Raw genomic sequence first — 23,340 nt, forward strand, 5'->3', positions numbered from 1 at the left:
TGGACAAACACAAACGGAATATTCATTTTTTCTGTACACAAGTGAAACTGTAACCCCCCGCACAAATTTGGAGGGCCTACTGTATATCTATGTACAGAATTTGAACAAACTCGTTTTTTTTTAAGTGCAGCGGTGTTTATTTAGTATATAAAACAGCAATTTTATCACGTTTAAAGGCAGCCAAATGTTAACCTTCCCCTTTATTCATGGACCCCATGCCAAACTCCTCAGGATGAAGCAGAGGACAAACAGTAATATAAGAAATTCAACAAGCAAAAGGATCACAACTCACTAAGTTTTAAGTAAATATGAAATATTAAGTGTGACTAAATTTAAAATAAAGTACAGTATGTAGTGTTAATCTCATCTACAATATTTTTCTCATACTTTAGAAGCCCAATTAAGTGGAGAACATATGATGCTACATACCTGAATTGCTAATTTAAGAAGATGTTCTAGAGTTTGAGAATTTTCAGCGGAGTGCTGTGAGGTGTTGGAATTCTGCGTGGTAGCCGTGTCAGCAGTATCAGGCAGACCCAGAGATATCAGGGCCAAAAGTCGAAGGAGTCGATCTGTAAGAAGCGAAGACCGGCGCACAACTGGATGAGCCAACTGTTGTATGAGTTGGCCCAGTGCTGATACTTCAAGACTAGTGACACGTTGCTCTTCTTCACTCCCTCCACCTGCACTGGAGTGTGTTCTTGGTAATCCCTTTCCCTTGCGTGACACACTAATTGAGTCTAGTTTCACAAGTAACTCCCAAAAGTCTGTGGATTCACTACTCTGACCTGATGATGATCCCTTAGAGTTTTTGCTGATAGCACCTGTGGTTGTTCCACTCCCTGATTTTTTCACTTCACTTTTACTATCGTCTGATTCTTTGCCTTGATGGGGTAAGAAATGGCTCGGAAAACTCTTGGCCAATGAGATCAAGGTGTCGAGAGCATGTCTGTCAAAAAGAAAAGATTTTTTTTTTTAATATTTTTACAGCACAAACATGAATAATGACATACAGTACAGAAAGATGAAAAAAATTTCTCTGCCTAAGGAAGCATGATAATTTTATTATCAAGTTGAACATGAATGTAAATAGCTACAGTAAATCCTTGTAATGTGAATAATACATGTACACTTTAAATGGTCATCATCATCATCTTGAGTCCAAACAAACATGGACCACAAATCCTGCAAGTCAGCAATATACTATGGAAACTCCTTTCCAGTTTAGCATCGATTTACTACACTGATAATTTGAATAAGGAATAAAAGAATTAGGAAAAATGAGGAACTGAAGAATATTGTATGAGCTTACCTGTAGAGTTAGTTAAGCAGTCCATCCAATTAGGTTATGCAAAGGGTAATGCCTAAGGTGGATGAAACTGTTAAGTGAGGTGTGTGTGAACCGTTAAGTGGGTGAGTCTTTGATAAGGTCTCCTCTATTCTATCTCGCTCTCCCCAGTTTATTATCTATTATTAATTACGTCAGATAGCCAGGAGTGGAGTTTATTTTGTACAGGTATATGAGAAACTCATTTGAATATTATGTTATCCAATTCTTTGATTTTGCTCGAGTACAAGTGTTCAGCCTTGTGTGTAGTCTACAGTAGTACTGATAAGGCTTAAATTTTAGAATGTCAAGCATTGAAAGGATTGCTAGGCTGTTAGAGGTCAATGATTGATTAGCCTTCTTTGGAAATTAAGGCCACATCATGAGGTTGAAATGTATGTATGTAAATAAACAATTTCAAGGCCATAACAATGTAGGTTGTCATATAAGCTGTGATCAAATTACAGTGTGGTGAGGGAGGCTGAAAATACTGTAGATTTTGTAATATATTAAACTGGGTACTGAAGTTCTTGAAGGTTCCTACTAACAACCCTGTGATGTGTAACGGAGGCTCACTCAATCATTAGCAGCTGTGGCATAATCCCCCCCCCCTTCCATGTCTTTTAAGGAGTTTGGGTTGTTGAAGGGCAGGATGAGTTTCTAAGTATGGTGAACATTGTCAACAAAGGAGTTGGCGATGGTCACTTAACTTTAAGTACTGTACTACACAAAATATGTTTCACTAACCTGCAAACTAATGGAGCAGCTTGGGGGTGAATACTAACAGCAGTAGTCAATGCTGCTGCTGACGTACGCTTCCCAGTTTGTTGTGTTCGCTGGATCTGGAAGATACTTGCTCGACACCCAAGAGCAGCATCCATACTCATACTGAGCCATGATGGTGCGGCTGGGGAACGAGATTCACTACGCCAAACTGGAGTTGATGCCACAGGTGTTGACTCTGCTCTACCACCAATATTCATTTTTTTACCAAGTCCTTTACTCATTGGGTCTGGTGTGACTGGAGTCAAGCCTGGTAATTCACTACTACCGCCTCCTAAACGAGTACTACCATGCTGATTCGGGTCACTACAGCGTTCTAAGATTGATAAAAGTGCCTGAAACAGTAAAATGGTTATATTTAATATTATAAAATGCAAGTCACAACAAATATTCTTAAGTAGAAAACTGGCTGAGATGGAATATGCCATGATTTAAAACTGGTTTGTACCTCCTGCCAATCTTTCCTGAGTATATCTTGTAAAAAATCTAACAGTTCTTTCATACTAAGTTACCTACCTACACCCAATATAAAAAAAGAACAAAGAAAGAAAGATCGTCATTGATAGAAAAAGACACCTTACCTTGATAACCCAATCTCTCGTAGGTGTATGGTGACACAAGTAACGGAGTACACGATGTAGACGACCTGTGTTGAGCTTGGGTTCATCCACAAAAAGAAGAACTAAAAGGCAGGTCATGGCTTCATGATCCAATAGTTGGCGGCCCCGTGGCTTACTGCTCCTGTGCGGAGATAAGGAGCTGGGTTCAGTTAATGGATACAATGAAAACAAAAGTATAACAATGGCACTTTAAACTTTTTTCTTCTTTTATAGAGTATTAGTTTGCATTTACAGCCCTTCCTCATTCTCTCCCCTTGTCTCAATTTATTGTTGCTCCCCTCTATATACCCCTACTTCTCACTCTTATTCAATGTAACCTGGACATCACTAAAATCCCAGAGCATGATTGTATGTAAAGCCAGACCACGCATAAGAACAATTATAAGCAATGGTTTAGCATACAGCTTTTAATCAGATTCAAATAAAATGAAATGCACCGGTTTTCCCAAAGTTATATATCACGAATTTTTGTAAAATGTATTGGTGAATTCTCTCAGATAGTCAAATCTTCAAATACTTTATTGAATATGTTTGAGTACTGATGAACCTAGATCATTGCAATATTAAACACAAGTACATTTTCATCCTTTATCAAACAAAACCAAATATTGTCCTTACGTCGTTGTTACTTGTTGGCTGCTAGATGAGGTTCGTAGATTCCAGCTGGTAGACCAGCTTGATGAGTGCATGAGGCGAGAACCAATTCGTGCTGTGTTGCGTAAAATAGATGAAAGGGATGTGCCAGATCGATTGAACATGTGTTCATGTACGTGTCTACTGCGCTCCTCACGCTGTCGCCGAAGAGTCTGAGCTTCTTGAGCTAGTTCTGGGGGTAGCGCTGCAAACTGTGAATCTTCCAAATCCGCCAAAATCTAGAGAAGAGAGAAGAGATAATGTAACCCCAAAGAGTGAAGAGGCGAGCATGACATGGCAAATTTTCTCTTTCATATTATCCATCCCAGTTGTTTTATGTTAGGAAATTTAGCTTAGAAAATTGATATGAAATCACCCCCCCCCCAAAATAACATAAATTTGGGACAGAAAGAGGAAGGCAAATTACAGTTTGTCTCAAAGATGGTGGAAGTGTCTGCAAAAAAGAAACTGGGTCCATGGGGTCATCAGGGTTGGCACGTGCTGCTTGCTGTCGTTGCTGTTCAAGGCGCTGCTGTGTAAGAACCTCTTCCTGGATATTTGGTGGGAGCGCAGCAAGAAACTCTGGGCTCACTTCACCTACACTGGCACTATTGCTTTCTCTCGTGTTCTCTGTTGCCCGTTGTCTTACTCGTTGCAGCCTAATGAAATAAATTTAAGCTTAATACTCTATTTTTTTTTAGAAAACTTAAAACTGCATAAAAGTAATATTTTTGCCTTTATTTTATTTTTATTCTTAACAATTAATCATAAGGTTATTGGTGACAAAGTAAGAGATGGTCCCTAGGCTGCCAGCCCATCAAGGTCAGTGAGGATACTGCATTTTGATTAATAAACCTTTGGTGTAAAATGAAGAAGTATACAGTATGTCAGCAAATCTTAAGACCGGGCATGAGAAATTATACAGAGACTTTAAATGAAAACAATCATATAAAAGGTTAAACCAACTAGTAGTCATAAATCACCACCATCAATGTTTTACAACCACTTTCCACACTCGCATAGGATAGCCACAGTTACCTGATGGCAGCTCACCATGCTGCACAGTCTCCTGTCAAGTTCTTACCTCTTAATGCATTTCTTACAATCTTTTTCCATGTCAATTTTGTCCTATCTAACTCGCCCTCCACGTTCAGACTCGTACATCTCTTGCCCCAATTGGTCTTCTCCATTTTTTCCACATGCCCAAACCATCTCAACTTACTTCTACCCATACTTAGCAATTTTCAAAACCCAGCACCTCTCTTAGCTATGAACAGTGTTTCCTATCTTTCAGTGGCATGAACATATCCACTTTCCACCACAAGTCCCTCACCCACACCACGAATTCTTTTGCTTTTGCCAGTCACATAATAAATTATGATTGACCCACCAATAATAAAATAATACGTAGCATGATATTCAGTTTATAGGAAACAAAGATAATCTGCTTTGATTGATCCAAACCAAATGATGGCTGTGACACCTACCTCAACTGTTCAACTATTACTTCTTGTCTCATATCTTCTGGTAAGGCCGCAAGGAAGCTGGGGTCAACACCCTCAGGTATCTCTATGTCCCCAAGAATTGCTGTATAATCAGGTCGGGTGCCAGAAGAACTAGATGGTCCAGCCTCACTGTTCTCTCGTCTAGTTCCCAAACTGTAAAAGTAAACCAAAAACCATAAATACAAAATTGATATGTAAAGGATACATCACACTATGATACAGAGCAAACATCATCATTTCAATTTGAGTGAATGTGTGTGTGTGCGTGTGTGTGTACAGTACAGTATCTTGCTTATCACAATTAACTTCAATATCTAGCATCAAATTTATTCTAAAAATTATGAAGAACTTGGTTATACAAAGATTAATAATTACTCTTGCTGGGCTGTGTCTTGACTCTCTCTCCTTAAATTTGAAGGCATAACTAATACTGGAAGTGCAGCAGCCATTGGTTGATCTCCCGATTGATCTTGTGAATCCTGTTGCATTGCCATGCTTGGATCCTCCCACGCTTCTCTTGGAGGAATTCCTGGTAATGGTGGGGCTGTAAGGTTGTCTCCAGATGATGCTACCAACTCTGGTGATTGACTGGGATACTCTGGGGGACTTACAGACATAGGAGTTTCTTCTTGAGTAACCAAACTTTCAACAACATCACTTGATATAGTATGGGAACCGACTGTAGGCAAGGGAGAAGCTGCTACCATTTCTGCATCTGTGACAGAGAGGGTGGAGGTCGTCACATTTGTATCTATAGCAGAAGTATTAACTGGGGCTAAGAGTGATGTTGCAGTTGGGGTAGAAGTTGTGGGGGAGGGGAATGGAGGTAAACTGCTAACAGAGGTGGTCTGAGGGGTTGTTGGAGCTGAGGGTACTCCTGCTAAGGCTCCACCAATAGCTGGGACGGAGGATACTGGAGGTTCTTGAAGTGCTAGTGTGGGGGCACTGGATGACACAGGAGACAGTAGGGTTAGAAGGCCTGAAAAACTGGGTGTTGTGGTTGACTGAGGTCTAGAGGAAGATGCCAAGACAGATTCCACAATGGATTCAGCAATAGATGCTGTACTCATTATTGCAGCATCTTGGCCAGCAGATTCAGTGTTTGGTGTTTCTTGTCTAGCAGTTGTCTGGTTGCTGTCAGGAGATTCTTCCATCTTCGCATCAGCTAAAAATAAACAAAAAAGAAATCAGCATTCACTCCTACGAAAGTCATGACCTGCATGCCTCTATAAGAAGCCCCTGATTTTGAAAGTTTTAACTTAGCTTTTATGAAAGACAGCAATTAGAAAAACTTATCTAAATAAGGAAATTTAATTAATGCACAGTAGAAATGAGAGCACTTAACAGGTGTAATGGCAACATAAATGAGAAGATAATGTTCAATACTGTCTGTGTTTAGAGCAAAAGATTCAAAATATCTTCAACTTTGAAGCAGAAGAGGACCTTGGGAACTTTCTGCCGAGGTAGGTGGTGCCTTGTTAGTTTCCTGTTCTTTCTTTTTCTTGTCTCGTTCAGATTGTTCAGCATCTCTGTATTTCTCTAAAACTGCCATTAGTGCTGGCTTCACCACTGTAAGTAAAGGAATAAGGAGAGAGGTCAGTAAAGAATTATTGTTTTCTTATCATGTAGTTATGTACTAAACAGGACGAGACAAGACTCCTTGGACTTTATATCCGCTTACCGTTTCTCAGTTGACAAAGTTTACCCAACTCATAATTCAGATATATATATATATATATATATATATACCTCTTAATGAAGGATTTTAAGTGGGAATTGTCAATACAATATGTAAATTTTATTAATGATCACTACTGGTGAGATGCTGCAATTTTCTACGAAGTAACCAATTAAAATATGTGAAAAGTGATTGCCCTCAAATTTCATTAATAATCTATTACCTGTGACGGCATCGTGCATGGAGTCTGCTTCAAGAACCCGTGTTTCTTCAGTCCAACGAGAGAGAGCATTTGGAACATTGGCGAGGGAAGCAGATGACCCACCATTGTTCATCACCGTTCCTCCATGATCCTGCAAAGTACATGAAATGGCTCAGCATTTTTCCCTGCACTCACCACAGGTCTTATTCTACTCTTGTACAATTTTTTTTTTCAAGTTTGTCCCTGTTGTATGTAAGAGAAGAAACAAGGGTACAAAAACCACGCATATGCACTCTCCCTTCATTCATTGTCAATAATTCATTCTTACTGAAATAACTGATGTGTTCCTCTATGGTACTCCCATTCCACAATACGAACCCATATCTGGATTCTCCTTGTTGCTTCACGTAAGCCTACACTCCCCCAACACAATTATTATTGTTTTTGTATTTTATTACCTTTCATCTTTGTTTTAACATGGATGGTGCTGCACTGTTTATAAAATGGCTGTAAATGTACTTAAATGGATGGAGAATGGTTTTTTGTGATCCTGGAACATTCCTCAGAGCTTTTGGAAATCTGATTTTTCCAGTCCATCCATCCTTCCCCAACAAATCTGGATTATTAAGAGTTTACTGGATATATATATATATATATCATAAATTACAATATTATAAAACATATTAAGCAGGGGTGGACAAAGTACCAATAAAAGTAGTCTTGTCACATGAGAAGAAAAGTTAAGTTATTGTAAAATTACCCTCATTTAAAATGAACAAGAAAGATATATTAAAAAAATAATAATTAATTAAGTAAAAAAATTAAGAAAAAAGTCACTTTCATGTATACATGCAAGTTACTGAAAAGTTACTCCAGTAAAATATAGAAGCATTTACTCTTCCTTCTTGTCCACCACTGACATTCAGTATGCATGAACAAATCAACCATGCCCACCTGCATTTCAATAAATTCATCTGGATCAGGAGGCATTAAGCGCACATCAGGGTTGGTGAACAATACCTGGGAAGCTTCTCGTATATTAGATGTGAGTTGGAGGACATCACGATGACTGGGTCCCAGAAGCCTGTGCAAAATAAACTATGTATTATGATGTCCATTAAAAGTAAATATAAATTACAATTTCACTTAAAAGTCACTTCAGATACGGTAAATAACTTCCAAAGTTTTACAGTAGAAAATGGGAATCACATACAGTACAGTATCTCAAAACTAATTTAACGAAGAGCTGTAGAAGATAAACCTGCAAAAACAATATACCCTGTATTGTAAAACTCTTTCAGACCATTCTTTACTTTTAAAATATTTAAGGCAGAGGCTATGAAGAGATCTGATTACAGTACAGTATGTGGAATATTTTGAACCAATATAAACAAAATACAGTACTGTACCATTATGTGCTGCCTCAACAAAGAAAAAAATGGCACAAGTTGTTCAAGAACAGCAGGCATGGGCAACCTTTCCTCATTCACAGGCCGCATTATGATTAAGATATTTTCCTGCAGGCCTAGCCACCAAAATTTTTCATTCTACCTCACCCAAAAGTAATATTAAGATTGTATTAACAAGGACAGTGAAGCAGTTTATCGTCACGTCCACCTTACGATATTTTCAGTTTACAATCAGTCTTTTCCCCATTTATGAAACAAATCTATCATAATAATTTTTTTAAGTAATACACTATGTTAATGTTTCTTGGCATTTAACAGAAGATGAGTGGAGCAATCTGTGAATACATTTATTTTTCCTACAGTTACAGCATTTTCTTATGAGAGACACCCACCAGAATAATGTCAATGTTAATCTTGGCATATGGAGAACTACAATGAAAACCTAAAGGTACTCCGAGAAAGCTGATTCCGAATCTATGGTCCGCGATTCGATTGCGGGGTAATTAGTGGTCGTAATGATGCCTGGAAGAATTTAATTATATTTCAATGCTAATTACTCGCCAACTATGGGTTTCCGAACAGTGATTTTGGTGTTTTGTGTTGTTCTGTTAGTACTTAATTAGTTACTGCTAAAATTCCAATTTCGAGATAAAAGTATATTTCGGTAAAAAAATTACTACTATCTTGGCAGTTTCAACCAAAAATTAGATTTTGTTGAAAATCTCAGCATACAGTAGTTACTCCTCAGCAAGCTGATTCTGAATCTATGGTCCACAATTCGATTGCAGGGTAATTAGTGGTTGCAATGATGCTTGGAAGAATTTAATTACATGTCAATTACTCGCCAACTATGGATTTCCGAGGTGAGATTTTTGAGTTTGTGTTATTCTGGAAGTACTTAATTACCCTGTAGTTTAACCCTGTGTGACAACCACCTGTAGCCCCACTTGGACTTACCCAACCTTAGTTAATTCTCAAGTGACCCACTGCCACATAGCAGCTAATCCATCAAAGAGACGGCGCCAAACTTGGCCCATAAAATTACACAAGTTAAATGTTTATATTGTTGACTATAGCATATACATATTTTACCGTTACATTTTCGTAGTTACTTACGCTTAAGTGATGAAACAGCAACAAATTGTGTGAAGATTATTCTTTTAATAAATATTGCTTTACTAACCATAAACTGGCTGCAACTACCTGAACCACGGGCCACATTAAATAGAATTTCTCAATCACTCCATGGGCCGTGCAAAACATGGTCTGGGCCACAGGCGGCCCACGGGTTGCCCATGCCTGAGGTACAATATATACAGCAGGATGGGGCTCAAGTAACTGTAGACACCATACATATAATGTGAGATGTCTGGACAATATCAATTCATCTATATAACTTATCCATCTCTCATGTATTTATTATTGTTCCTTCACTTACTGTATTTTTGGAAGGTTCATACAAATACAGTATATAATGTTTCACTATTTGGTACAGTAATGTGTTTTGTAAGATTCTTGTCTGGAAAATAACAGCAAGTTCCTATCCTATAGATACGCAGACAGACACACAATGTACTGGATAACAATTTTCAATACATGTACCTGTACTGTATTGTGTACTGCACATATTAACACCAAGCAATACACTTACAAGCTCTACTTGATCACCTACAAGTGTAAACCATTTACTACTGTAAATTAAATGACTAAAGGGATTTGTAATATACATTTACATTTTATTACTTAGGTCTACAAAGCTATCATTAAGGATAACATGAGATAAAACTTACCAACCTCAATATTGTTGTTGTATTCAAATCTACTTTGATTTTCATTAAACATTTCTACTTCTATCTTTTCATTTCAGGTGACATATATACAACATGAAGTTCCACCTACAGTATTTTGATTTCAATTCTTATCACACCAGCTTTGATTTACTCTTACACTACTAAAAGTTCTCTACCTACCTTCAATAATTCTAAAAAAAAAAAATGCTAAAGTTACTTTATCTCAAGTCATTAAAACCAATAACCAATTTTTGTTCAGATTATTAGATTAAGGCCAAATTTTAAACTTGTATAAATCTTTAACAAAGAAACAATGTGGAAATTTAATAGACTAAAGGCTCATAATAATGACTGGAGATTATAGGAGGCAACTGGAGACTCAAATTACTACTAGGAGTACAATGAAAAGAGAAAATACAAAAATTCTTCGATGTATGTAAAATGAATGGTCCGATACTGATCGACTCGCATAGGGTCGAGTCTCATGTTGCACTACTCCAGTGGTGATGGTGAAGATGAGTGAATAAGACTGGAATGATATGGTGATGAGTGTTTAGTGTAGCAGCAGAGGGAAGGTACCCTGACAGTTTTGGAGGGAGGGATCACTGCCTGTAGAAGCACTCACAAGTTTATTTCATTAGTGAAGAATGAAGCACTTTGACTGTAAAAGGAGGTTAGTACTATTTTTTCTATGAGAAATGAATGAGCTAAGTGACTCATTAGGAAGTGGAAAGTTTTGTGATTATTAGAGGTGTAAAAGTTTGAAACAGGACACGAGACCTTAATCAGCCAGAAGGGCAGAGAGAGAAAGAGGCATTTAAGCGAGTCAAGTGAAGGGGAAAACCTTCATTTCCATTCCCAGTTAAATTTGATCAGAAGTAATTAGATCTAAAACATTCTCAAAAAAATATAGAACTAAGCTTAAACCAGAATTACGAACACCAGAGTCAAGGGATGGACATTTGGATACCGTGGCCATCTTCAATACAAATTCTTGCTTTATTGGCGCAGAGAACATAACGGCCTTTTCTCTAACAGCATGGTCTATGGTCATTCATTACTCTTCTAATATGGCACATCCAGTTTACAAAACTGTCAACATTTTATGCAGCTGGGTGATAAATAATTAAATAAGCAGATGTAATTAGGCAATACCCCCTTCCCCTTATGCAATAAACAGTGGTCCCTCATGAACAGCAGTTATTCCTATACTGTATTTCCCCTTCTTATCTTTGGATTAAGGTCCTGTGATTTCCTTTTCCTCACACCTAAAAGCAATTAACTGGAATCTTGTTTGAAATATACATACACACACCAGTCTAACTTCAAATGTTTCATACCTCTTAAGATTCTGATTTTAGTCTTGGTGTTCATAATGGAATTTGCAAGAAACAGTAACTTGAGGCGAGATGAAAGGTGGTGATAAAATTATAAATAGGGCAGTTTTAGGAAGAATTCGTGGCAAAGAAATTAATTTTAGTGGCTATGCAGGAAGGAAAGAAAGAAAAGGTTACCTGCCAGAACACTTAAAAATGGTGATCAAGTAGATTCTGGTTGGCTGGGATAGTCAGGGAGATGCAATGATAAAAAGGAGAAAGGGGATGATAGAGGTGGACTACAAAGTGTAATACAAGGAGCTGAGCAAAGCTGTGGTTATGGGGAGTGCGGGTCACCTCTGGAGTATGGTGGTGGTGGTGGTGTGGGTGCGTGGGGTGACAGTATGGTACCTGAGCACCCCGCGTTGACGACTGGGCCTGCTGTTGAGGCGAGCACTGGCTGCAGTAGGAACCTCACGAGGGTTCTGGAATAATGGATGAGTGGGGATGGCATTGCTCCCACCTGGAAACAAATATATAAATTGCAAGTTGAAATACTGTATATACTTCAATTAATAAATGATAGCTATATATTGACACATTAAAAGTTTTATATACAAATTATTTTCTACAACATAAAACACACACACACAATACATATGATAAAACTAAAACAGGGAGCTTTCTAAATTGAGGACAAACAAACACTTCCACAGTACTCTATCCTCTAATTCTGACCTCATTTGACCCTAACAATCTGAAGACATAACCTGGATACTTCATAGTAAAGCATCTGATGCCTGTCGTTGTTGGCATGGCAACCTCTTGGATTGTGAATTTCCTGGCCCTCCCTCAGCCAAGAAACATTCCTACATTCAAATTCCCTCAACTTACCTGGATTAGCATTAGGTGTCGACGCCAAAAATGTTGGACCTTCGTGGGAGTTGCTGTGATGATGGAGGGAGACCCGATCTACCCGGTCTCCGAAAATGATGGTATCTATGGTGTCTATGTATTGTTGGTACGACGGCAGGAGAAGGATGTCGTCCGAGTCGCGGTCACCTGGAAGGCGAATGAAGGCTTCCTCCAGGTCTTCGTAACCCTCATCAAATACAGAACCTTCCTCCTCTTCCTCCTCATCTTCATCATCATCATCAGCTGAATTAAGGATTCTTTTTATTCTACATTCATATTTTTACTTGGCACTGATATTTTATTCAATATTGTAATAAAAACTATTATAAACTTAACATCATTTAAAGAGAAGATCATCAAATTAACAAATAAAATCAACTTACAGTACTTCTATAAATTTTAATATTTGTAATTTAATATTAATTCAGTTTACAACAGTTCCCAGAACCACATATTAGCATTTCCTTAAATCAAGTGTTATGGAGCATATGTTGAGGCTTAATCATAGACAGTATCCAAAAAATTAACACTTGTCAAGAGAAAAGTAGGACGTTGAGAATCCCATTTTTGGCGGAGCCCAGAGTTAGGCAGCTCAACTTAAAGCAGTTAAAAAAAGTTAGAAGTTTTTTGTAACATTGGTTGGTGCCGAGACTCTAACCCAGACATCTGATGAGTGTCCCATACTAAATGCTATACAGCACGCCCTTAAAATTGGCAAGGGTTAGGTTCTCAAAATAGCCGCAAACAGCCAAATCAGCTAATAAAATTTGCTGATTGTGTGTGTGTGTGTGTGTGTGTGTGCAAATTTTTACTTGTGTACAAAGAAATGTATATTCCCTTTATGTGTTTGCCTTTAGGACAATTATTTCTTTTACCTGTATTGTATATATGTGTGTGTGTGTGTGTGTGTGTGTGTGTATGTGTGTAATAATAATAATAATAATAATAATAATTAACGGTTTATTGAAAGAGCTTGGCAGCCAGAAGGCTGAAAATATACAGTTACATATTTGGGGAATGGGTTACGAATTACAAATAATATACAAGTAACATAAGTGACACAAATAAGACATAATAACTAGATGGGGAAAAGCTCAAACTACAGTTCATTTCAACATAGTGACAGTGTGTGTGTGTGTGTGTGTGTAGACACACATACACACAAATAATACTGTAATGGGAAAATCCTCTGACAAATAATCAGAAACAAGACAACAAAAATGCATTAAAAATGTGAGTCTACTGCTCTACCCTCAAGTCAACTCCATGCTTTGTTATTAAAGTTCTAAACAAAGCATTTGTTGTTTTGTTTCTGATTATTTGTGAGAGCAGTTTCCCATTATTATTTATTCATTTGTGTGTCTACACAAACATACAATGCAGGTAAAAGAAAATACTGTCACCAGAACGAATGTCTACCTGTCCCGGCCGTGAAAATGGCACCAACTTTAAAACTACCCTTAGACATTCTTGGGTACATCCAGGGTGTCATCCGCAAATAATTGAGGTCTGTGAATTTTAAGGACATGCTGTACTGTACAATATTCCACTCACCCCCATCTTCTTCTTCCTCCTCCTCCTCTTCTACTTCTTCATCATTATCTTCATCATCTGCCTCATCCTCTTCTCTTTCTTCAGATGATTCTGATGACGAATCTTCCTGTTCTTCATTTCCTCCATCTTCTCCTTCATCCAGGAACTATGGTAAAAAACAGTACTCATAAGTTCAAGTTCATGTTATATTAATATAAGAAGAACCTAACAAATACACATTATATAAAGTATTATTATAATAACTTATTCAAAGAAATTTTCATAATTTTTAAGTATGGCATATTATTATGAATTACATTAAGGAATAATTTCAAATTTCAGTCACATTGCAATTTTTCAGAACAAGAATATTTTGAGAAGTTATTCCAAATCAGTGGGATTACTGTATAAGCATGCAGTATACCTTTCTCTTACAGCTGCATATCCTTGCACCTACCTCATATTCCAAGGTAGAACACAGACAATTACCAAGTGAGAAGTTATGAATGTTTCACTTGAGACAAACTTTAATAATGGGAATTTGTAACTTTTCTAAAATTAAAAACAAGTGAATTTGGAATCAGTGAGCTCATAACATTACAAATAGACTATTATGAAATCCCTTACACATGATTTGGAAGAGGACAATAAGCTATGAATATTAACCTGGCTCTCACTGTGTGACACCATACGGGAGTCATGGAGTGTGTCATCGGTATCCATGGGAGCATCACGGTCAATGACATATGTGACAGTGGCTGTGACAGAGTCACGGTGGGGCTGTGCTCGACCTCCCCCACCGCCACCATCTTCTAGAAGATGATCCAGTATCTCTTCTAGTCCAGCCTCATCACCTTCAACCAAAGTGCCATCCTGAGAAATAATGTAAATTAGGTTATTGCAATTGCATAATTTTTAGCATGCCATGCCATTTGTTAATAAATTAAATTTCTTTTCCAGTATTGTGAGTCCTTTCCTGCTATGGGATAACCATGACGGACTAATTCTACTTCTACTGTTAACCACCTTCCCACTACCTGCCACACTAACACGTTTCACTTAAATAAAGATGGACAGTAAAACATTTTAAATTTATTTCACATTATTCATCCTTTTAAATTTCAGCAGTCTTATGGAGGGGGGGGGGGGGTGTTTGTTGTTCTTAGTAGTATATCGTAACCTTTTTTCTTTTATTTACAGGGATTAGCCCACAGGTCACTGACCCACATCAGGGCCTGGGGGACGAAAATATAATAATAATAAAAATTAATAAAAATAAAAATAATAATTACCATAAATAAATCCAAAATAATAAATAAATATATCAAGAATGAGAAATGATATACATTATATATGTTGTGTTGTCAAAGTATGAGAAACAATTGAGACCTGCAATTGTGTGCAAATGGGGCAGAAAGTCAGATCAGCAACCTGGGACTTGGTCACAATTTTGTGATGCCATATGGCAGCAGGGTCTACCATTAGACAACACATTATGATTCCAATATCTTCCCATGCAGTAGTACCTCCCTGTTTGATAGCTGCCTACTACCCACTACCTGTATTATTGTCCTTTTCTTCGCCTTTTATTTAGGGTGTAATAAAAGTTCAGTTTTTTCCTTGCTATACCTAGTACTTTATATAAATGTTTAGGTATCTTAGTAAAAGAGACTTTGTCTTGGTACATCTCCCACTTACGTCATTGGGGTGTGCATCAGAAGTTGGCTCCAGACTCTCTCCAGCACCAGATATGTCATGTTCAGTATTCTCTGTGTCTTCAATGTTATCATCACCTTGTGCTCGAGTTGCTTCACTGTTTGTCGTCTCTGTTCCTGTAAAAAATAATGAAGAGGTGAACAGTAGTTTTTTAACTGCATACATTGATCCGACACAAAATGAATTTCAGGTATAAAAAATATCACCATCTAAAGGGTTTGTTCTGGTCAACAGCAAAGAGTGAAGCAAAGGACCATTGGGTTAGTAAAAAAAAAAAATTAAGTCATGTTAAACAAGTTCCATTTATGAATTATGAACTGCTGAACCTTATTTCTTATTATATAAAAATTTGCAAATGGGAACCAGTAGCACAGGAATAAATATATATAATGTAGTAGGCCCTTCAAATTCACGGGGGTTAGGTTCTCAAAATGGCCGTGAATCACCAAATCAGCAAATAACATTTGCTGACTCGGGGGGGGGGGGGATGAGTTGCATTTTTACTTGTGTATAAAGAAATGTATATTCTCTGTGTGTTTCCTCTTAGGACAATTATTTTTTTTACCTGTATTGTACAGCATATGTGTGTGTGTTTACACACACACACACACACATATATACAATACAAGTAAAGGAAATTACTGTCTCTAGAACGAATGGCTCCCTGTCCCAGCCACGAAAATGCCAGCAACTTTAAAACTACCTTTAGACATTCTTGGGTACATCCAGGGTGTCACCTGCAAATAATCTAGGTCTGCCAATTAAAAATCCACAAATTTGAAGGGCATGCTGTACCTACCGAACAGTCAAATGTATAGAAACCATCACTGCAAATCCAGTTGTGCCCGAAGAATATATTCAACATTTCTGCTTTGAACAGCACCATATATTTTGACAAATAATATTCTCTCACATCTGCCAACACTACAACAACTACTACTAATAATAGGTAATTTGGGCACTATTTTATTTATTTATTTATTATTATTATTATTATTTTATTTATTTTATTTTTTGTGTGTGTATGTGTGATTCACTAGCACACAAAATACAAAACTACAATGTTTTTATTAGAACTTGAAGAATTCCCATAATTTATTGTATGTACTGAAAAAGAATTTAGGTAACTACTCAATGGTAATCATAACTGTCAGCAAAGTAATGTTCACTTACCTATTGGTTGCTGTGAGTCATCATGCTGCGTATTCTTTTTCTTGGATGATGATGTTGGTACAATTGATGGCAAGTTGACCAGGCGAGCCACGAGTTCTAGAGCCTTGAGAGCAGCATTGATCGTAACAGCCATATTGGGAGACGAGAGGTCAAGGCTGTGAGGAATACGTGCAAGGTCTGTCACCAGGCCTTTGCGTACCATTACACGTATCATGTTGTTCATCCTGAAAAGGTCAGAAGCTTGTAGTAAACGGTTACGTGGGGTTAATTATTGCACATGCACACACGAATAATTTGGCATTAAATCCTGACTGTGGAGAAGATGGCTGGGTAAGCACATTGTACACTAGCCCTTGTGTATTCAATAATAATAATAATAGAGTACTGCACAGTCTATTCTCATACATGGCTCACTAACTACATCCTTGTTTATCTCACCCCTGGCATCCTCTCAAGTCAGTTTATCCACAAATGCATCTTGTTAATGTTCCTTAGCCTCGCAAACAAACCTTTCTTCTTGCCCCGCATTTGGTCTCCAGATGCTCTTCCTTATTACCAACCATCTTCCAAGCCTTATAAAATCTCCCCTTTCTCCTTTATCACTGTCCACTTCATCATTCCACCACCACCATGAAAGTCTGGCTGTGTTCTACATCCACCTACACTTTAATAGTCCACCCCTTTAATGTGGCCCACCTCGCTACACTACTCCACATGCTAATGTTGGCATAATTCCATTATTCCCAACTCAGGATCATAGTATATTTTATTTACATACTGTTCCTTCAACTTCCTCCTCCTCCAAACAAACACCTTTTAACCTTCTCTGTTCCCTTTTTTAACAAGTATGATAATCTGTGCTGCAAGACACATTTTTCGGACGCCCTACTGATCAACAAATGACGACGTGACATGCCATTTTTTTTGTACGGATTATAAAAAGTTGCCTGCCTAACCTAACCTAACCTACCCATGTTGCTGTTGCTTGAAACACAAATTAGGAGGCTGATTTAACTGTGCAGGACACGCTTCCATCATGGTACCTATCAGCCCCACAAGCGCCTGGATCCGTCCGTGTTTCTCCATGCTCTCTGGTAATACTGTGGCACGACCCAGAGCTGCTTTAACCTGGAAGTATTTGCAGTTTTTATTATTTTGCATTCCAGTAATTATCAATATTATAGTTCTTAATTAAACAGAAAGAACCTGGAAGATTGTTAACCATCAGAATACTTTTATTACGGAGAAGTGAATCAGGTAATTTTTAAGGGTTTCCTCTCACCTCTGCCACTAGGATTGTTTGAGCTTCTGGGGCATGGTTGCAGGATGCGAGGGCAGCTATGAGCACACGTACATTGCCAGCGGTATCCTTATCGTATACTGGGCTGTTGCAAATAAGGTGGTCCAGCATGTAGGCCAAAGCTGAGCAGTCCTAGACACAAATGTTACATCTTAGTATCCAGTAATATCCTTTTAGTATCATTAAATACTCTTGTTAAATACATATCTTCCCTATTTAAAACATACTGTATCCCATTCATCTATAAAGCCGTATTTTAGATTTCCCAATTCATGATTAAAATTATGGAAATCAAGTTTGTACACATATATTACCAAATTTCATGTAGATCCACAATGAAAACATGGATAAGATAAATCTTGATAAAATCATACGGGAAAAGGGAAAAAACAAGGTGCTCCGTTGTTTCCCTTTTCCTGTGTGATTTTATCAAGATATATTACCAAATTAAATGCATAAAACAGTATACAGTATTTGTAAACCTGAAACAAATCACGTAATTATTCAATGTCTTACACATACCTCAGTGATCTTCTCATTGGTCCCAGCTGAGTAATGGTGTTCAGTGACTAGCTTAGCACATCCAGCATAAGACCGCACAAATTCTGCTAAGAGTTTGCATATAAGTGACTTGAATAAAAGAGGCTTCCTTTTTTTAGCAGCATCATCAGCCTTGTCACTGGAGATGGCTTTACTATCGGTGCCAGGCAACTTACTTGCATCACTCTCCATTGGACTCTGCAGTGTAAGTTTTCATATACAGTAATTTTGTCAACACGAGTTAAGAATAAAAATTGCTCAATGATGAGAATGTGATGAAACATATACAGTACTGTACATTATCTGATAAAAAGTAACAATAACAGGGTCAGGTGACAAAAGATAAAAAAGAATCGGAGTTAAAGAAGTGGATCAAGATCACACACCACCAAGCTCTACACATGTCGCTCCTTAATAGATGTTCATGCCCCCTTACTTGTGGAGTTCTCCTTCCCTTTCATCTCCTCCTACCATCCACCTCAGAATTATGAACTATATACCAGAGCAAATACTTGTCCTCTTCAAAACTTTGCGACTATTTTGACCCATCTTTCATGAACTGTATTATCCTTTTCATCACTTTTACCATTCTCTTTACTTTTCTTTTAGGATTATGTATAACTAACTATTAAAAGCACAACCACTAACTTGCTCATCGGCTTCCTGAACAACCATATCATTGGCTGAGGAGGAGCGAGAGAGGTGCAGTTGTCTTCGGACACTGGTAGTGGTGGCTGCAGTTCTTTCTTCTATTGGGGTGGTGTTGGTCACCACACTACCAGCCACAGTGGTGTTTGGAAGGAGAGAAGATGCAAGAACAAAGTCGGAATCTTCTTTCAATGATGTTAGGGCTTCAAGGAGATCATGAATCAACTGTTGAGGCTCCAAGCTAAGGGTCATGCTGGTGGTAACAGCAGAGCTCCCAGTAGTACTGGCACCACTAGTGCTGCCTCCAGCATTACTTATGACACTCTTCATACCAACACTTTTCATCAAAATACTGTCTTCACCTGCAAGAAATGAGATACACATTAATACTGTCAACAAGTGCTGAAGACTAAAGTACAAATTAACACTAAATATTTTTAGTTCCCCTTACTTATGAGGAGTGAGTTAAAGGGATGCACGTCAATTCCATGATAGGTGCCTTGGTAATAAAAATATCTTGGGTCAAGAGGAGTAGAACATTCAAAACTTAGGAGGAAGAATACAGTACTATACAGTAATTGAGTAATTGCAAAGTGAGACTGCAGTCAAGTTGCCATTTATTTCATAGATAACCTATCAGAATATAGTAATTAATTCTTTAAGCTTCAGTTAAAGTAATAAATCAATATAATACAGGTGGAATATTGTACTTACTATTTGCTGACATGAGATTTCTTTTAAGAGTCATGTTTAGGTCTATTCTAAGGCATTGTTGAGTAATCTCTGTGAAAAGCTGAGGATCCCTGCAAGCAGCAGGAGCCAGCAATCGTAACAGATAGTGCAGTTCCTTAGCCCCTGACATAGTGTTGTTGCTTGCTGATGATCTTACCACCTGCAAGACAATTATAGCAACACATTAGCAGCATATATACTGTACACATTTAATTTGCAAAGTAAATTAATATTTACTTAAGTTTCTATAGTAATTGTTACTGAAGTGTGAAATAGTAATTGAACTAAAGCTTAATAAAAAAAATCATATAGCAATGGTTGGATTAAAAAAATAAAATTGCCACTCAGTAAACAACAGACATTGGGATGAATACCAATAACTACAGTGACTCTAGACATATCATACTTGCATAGTTTATACACTATATTAGATGCCCTTTAGATTATACGAGTATACATATTTAGAGAAAAACGTTAAGCCAGAACTACATGTTACTAAAACTTAAACCATCAATCAAAATAAGAACCAAGACCTTCTCCATGGTGTATCTTAAAGTTGTGGGTTCCTCCAGTACGTGTCTCATCAGCAATGCTGCTAGATTCTGGTAACCCCAGAATCCTGATGACTCTGTAAGGGACAGTAAGGTCCGCACTCCACCCAGGCTGGCGAAAAGACATGCTTGTTCCCACACCCGAGTAATTCTCAGGCACAGACGCATCAGAGCATGAAGTGTGTCTGGTTCTACTCCCAACTTCATGAAGCCCACACAAGCTCTGGAATAATAGACAATTTACAAATTAAAACTAAAATTTTTATATTAAAAAAATATATTAATAACAATATAAAAATAAAAAATAAATAAAATAAATCAAAATAAAAAAATAAATAAATAAAAAATAAAATAGACTTCCTTATTCTGTAAATGTGGGTCGGCAGCAGCTACCCGAGTGCAAACATTAAACTGTACTGTACTGCTGTATCTATGCGTGGTTTCATTAAACTTGGAGGTACTGCAAGAGGATTTGGAGGCACATCAGGTGGCGGAGGAAGTAAAGCTGGAGGAGGTACAGTACGAGGTGGTGGAGGCAACAAGTGTTAGGAGATACAGCAGGAGGTTCTGACACAGACATGGTTAATAAGCAGTCATGCACAGTTTGGAAACAATGATTCCCTAAGTTTTAATGAACCTGATTATAGCATCAACACTAAGTGTGTTTTTACCAAGAGGATAATCTGCCTAATATATAATGAAATTAAAATATAAAAACGTTTACCTGATCATAGCTTCATGATGAGTTTCTGTGAGTCCTTCAATTGACATCACTTCTGTGGTGTTAAGATCAGGAGCCACAGTGGTGGTATCCTCACCTTCACCATCTTCACATTCCATCTTTTCATCTCCACCAGTTGCAATAGTCACAGCATCAGCCAGCACATCTGTTCCTGAGGCCGGAGCAGTCTCTAAAGCGCCTGCTTCTTCCTCAGCCCCACTAATTTCAGTTTTTTCCTCCTCAGAAGCAACAACCAGTTTGCTGGCTGTTGAACCTTCCTCTTCTGTGGTTGGGGTGGACTCGTCTTGAGGCATGATGCTGGGCAATTTTTTCTTCTCTTCAGCAATTGCTTTATCTTTGACTGTGATCATAACAGGACGACGATTACCGGATTCCTCATTAACCTGATAAATGATAATTAATATAAACTATTACACCTCAATTCAAACATTTTATATTTTCAGTATATATGTATCAACATATTAACATTAGTTTATCTCTGTTAACATTCAAATATGATCTGAAAATCTTTAGGCACATGGTGTGGATTTAACCAGTATACTGTATATACATTTTACATATATGCCTTTTAAGTTCCAAATCTCACCTTAAATCATTTTACAGCCATTTTCCAAGCTTCTGTGGGTTACCTGCAAATACCTGATGGCAGCTCTCCATGCTACACACAAGTATCACTCAATGAAGCTTCACCGGGACACCATGTTCTCAATGTGTCACAGCTATATCCACACAAGCATTTAAGCTGGCCATAAAATGGTGGTGGAGATGAGGACGACTACTTTGTGCAATAATCTATCATGTATGTCTTACATTATCCAAACCTTACCTGAACCATTGAATGGAACTGGATGGTGTATTTCCGGCGTCCATTAATGATCCTGATGCTGGCCTCGCCTGCCCAGTAAGCATCATCGATGGTCTTATTGTTGCTGGCCGAGTAAGCACACCATTTGAGTGTGCTCATGTCAAACCATTTCCACACGTGGTTACATATCTGTTAAAACATTACCACAATAATAAACTGACATAGTGAGCATCCACAAAAAATTTCCACAAAAAAATATCTATCACCCAGTACATAATAATAAAATAAAGAAATGCCATCTGACCTTGCTAACAGCAGCTCTTCTCTTTGTAGCAATAGCCAACTTTTCATAGAGATCAAGTAGCAGAAGGCCTGGGGAGATCCATTTGGGTGTTCCTGAGCTATCCCCCGATTCTTTGTCCTTTTCTTTTGTCTGAGAGGTTGAGGGTATAGATGCACCAGCTGATGGAGGTGTTGGTGCTGAAGATACTGATGTAGGGGTGGTGGCAGGTGGGATGGAAGCCATAGCAGCATGTGTTAAGGTAAATAAATCTGTAAGGATGTCCACCAATCCAGCTTGCTCCATGGCTTTGGCACAACCACTTTTCATTTCCTGAAATATAAATAAAGTAAATTTACCTAAAAAGAAAGAGCTTTTGTCAATAGTGCAAAACATCTCCATAGTGACTCAAACTGACCTACAACAATATCTTATTCAAATGAGAATAAAATAACACGAGAAATAGACATGCTTGACATGGGCTTGTTGAATATCTATGTTTAATGTTGGGAACAGCAGTTGTAACAATTAAAAATTTTAATTCCAAGATAATTTTTTTCTCCAAATCTGATAACTGTATCAAAAGCCTGTTGACCACAACCAAAACAGTAATATACTAATTGGTCCAAGTTTGATGTCTTGTGCTACTCCACACTAAAGCTTCTCCCAGTCGGTTACAACACTGGATATGAAGTTCTAAATGATAAAGAGGAGTCTCTGCACATGAAAACAAACCATCATACACTAAAATTAAGAGAAGCTAACCCCAGAATGATAACAGGAGCAGAGGGATAACTGAATAGAAAGTACTCGGCACAAGGAAAAGAAAAGAGAAATACACAATTCACTTCAAATTATTTCATAAGTATTATATTCTTTCCATTAGTTCTGTATGATGAGAATCTTATCAAAAGAAGAAGAAAGTTATATCGACACACAACACAGGGTACAGTGCACACACCTCAAACAGCAGAGTTACAAGGTGTAATCTGACTGCAAATTTCGCTGCCAGGACGGATGAGCACAAGAGTTCTACAGTCTCCTGTGTCGAGAGTGTGCGTGTTAAAAGTAACTGTGAAGCTTGAGTACTAATCTGTAAAAGGAAGAAAAAAACATGCCATTCAGAAATTTAAAACTAATAC

General features: G+C 37.7%; 1 protein-coding gene across 5 annotated transcripts in view; it reads right to left on the reverse strand.

The window, feature by feature from the left end:
- The window catches only part of LOC121879133 (E3 ubiquitin-protein ligase HUWE1-like), a 62,136-nt gene that overhangs the window by 14,096 nt on the left and 24,700 nt on the right, over positions 1–23,340 (reverse strand). For 2 of the 5 annotated variants that reach the window (XM_042385725.1, XM_042385726.1), the window contains exons 23-48: positions 23,160–23,291; positions 22,223–22,531; positions 21,940–22,107; positions 21,096–21,496; positions 20,354–20,594; positions 19,803–19,980; positions 19,089–19,450; positions 18,423–18,638; positions 17,883–18,032; positions 17,571–17,728; positions 16,601–16,824; positions 15,410–15,543; positions 14,378–14,584; positions 13,733–13,877; positions 12,158–12,421; positions 11,621–11,786; positions 7,703–7,832; positions 6,770–6,899; positions 6,312–6,437; positions 5,244–6,033; positions 4,851–5,021; positions 3,791–4,022; positions 3,349–3,602; positions 2,692–2,851; positions 2,075–2,445; positions 430–949 (exon numbers count right to left, since the gene is read on the reverse strand). In XM_042385725.1, coding sequence (XP_042241659.1) covers positions 430–949; positions 2,075–2,445; positions 2,692–2,851; positions 3,349–3,602; positions 3,791–4,022; positions 4,851–5,021; positions 5,244–6,033; positions 6,312–6,437; positions 6,770–6,899; positions 7,703–7,832; positions 11,621–11,786; positions 12,158–12,421; positions 13,733–13,877; positions 14,378–14,584; positions 15,410–15,543; positions 16,601–16,824; positions 17,571–17,728; positions 17,883–18,032; positions 18,423–18,638; positions 19,089–19,450; positions 19,803–19,980; positions 20,354–20,594; positions 21,096–21,496; positions 21,940–22,107; positions 22,223–22,531; positions 23,160–23,291 — 6,339 coding nt within the window. The remainder of the gene's footprint in view (positions 1–429; positions 950–2,074; positions 2,446–2,691; positions 2,852–3,348; positions 3,603–3,790; positions 4,023–4,850; positions 5,022–5,243; positions 6,034–6,311; positions 6,438–6,769; positions 6,900–7,702; positions 7,833–11,620; positions 11,787–12,157; positions 12,422–13,732; positions 13,878–14,377; positions 14,585–15,409; positions 15,544–16,600; positions 16,825–17,570; positions 17,729–17,882; positions 18,033–18,422; positions 18,639–19,088; positions 19,451–19,802; positions 19,981–20,353; positions 20,595–21,095; positions 21,497–21,939; positions 22,108–22,222; positions 22,532–23,159; positions 23,292–23,340) is intronic. The other 3 variants (XM_042385729.1, XM_042385727.1, XM_042385728.1) reach the window with 3 other exon arrangements.

The sequence above is a fragment of the Homarus americanus genome, unplaced genomic scaffold (genome assembly GCF_018991925.1).
Source record: "Homarus americanus isolate GMGI-L3 unplaced genomic scaffold, GMGI_Hamer_2.0 scaffold4060, whole genome shotgun sequence".
NCBI lineage: Eukaryota > Metazoa > Arthropoda > Malacostraca > Decapoda > Nephropidae > Homarus > Homarus americanus.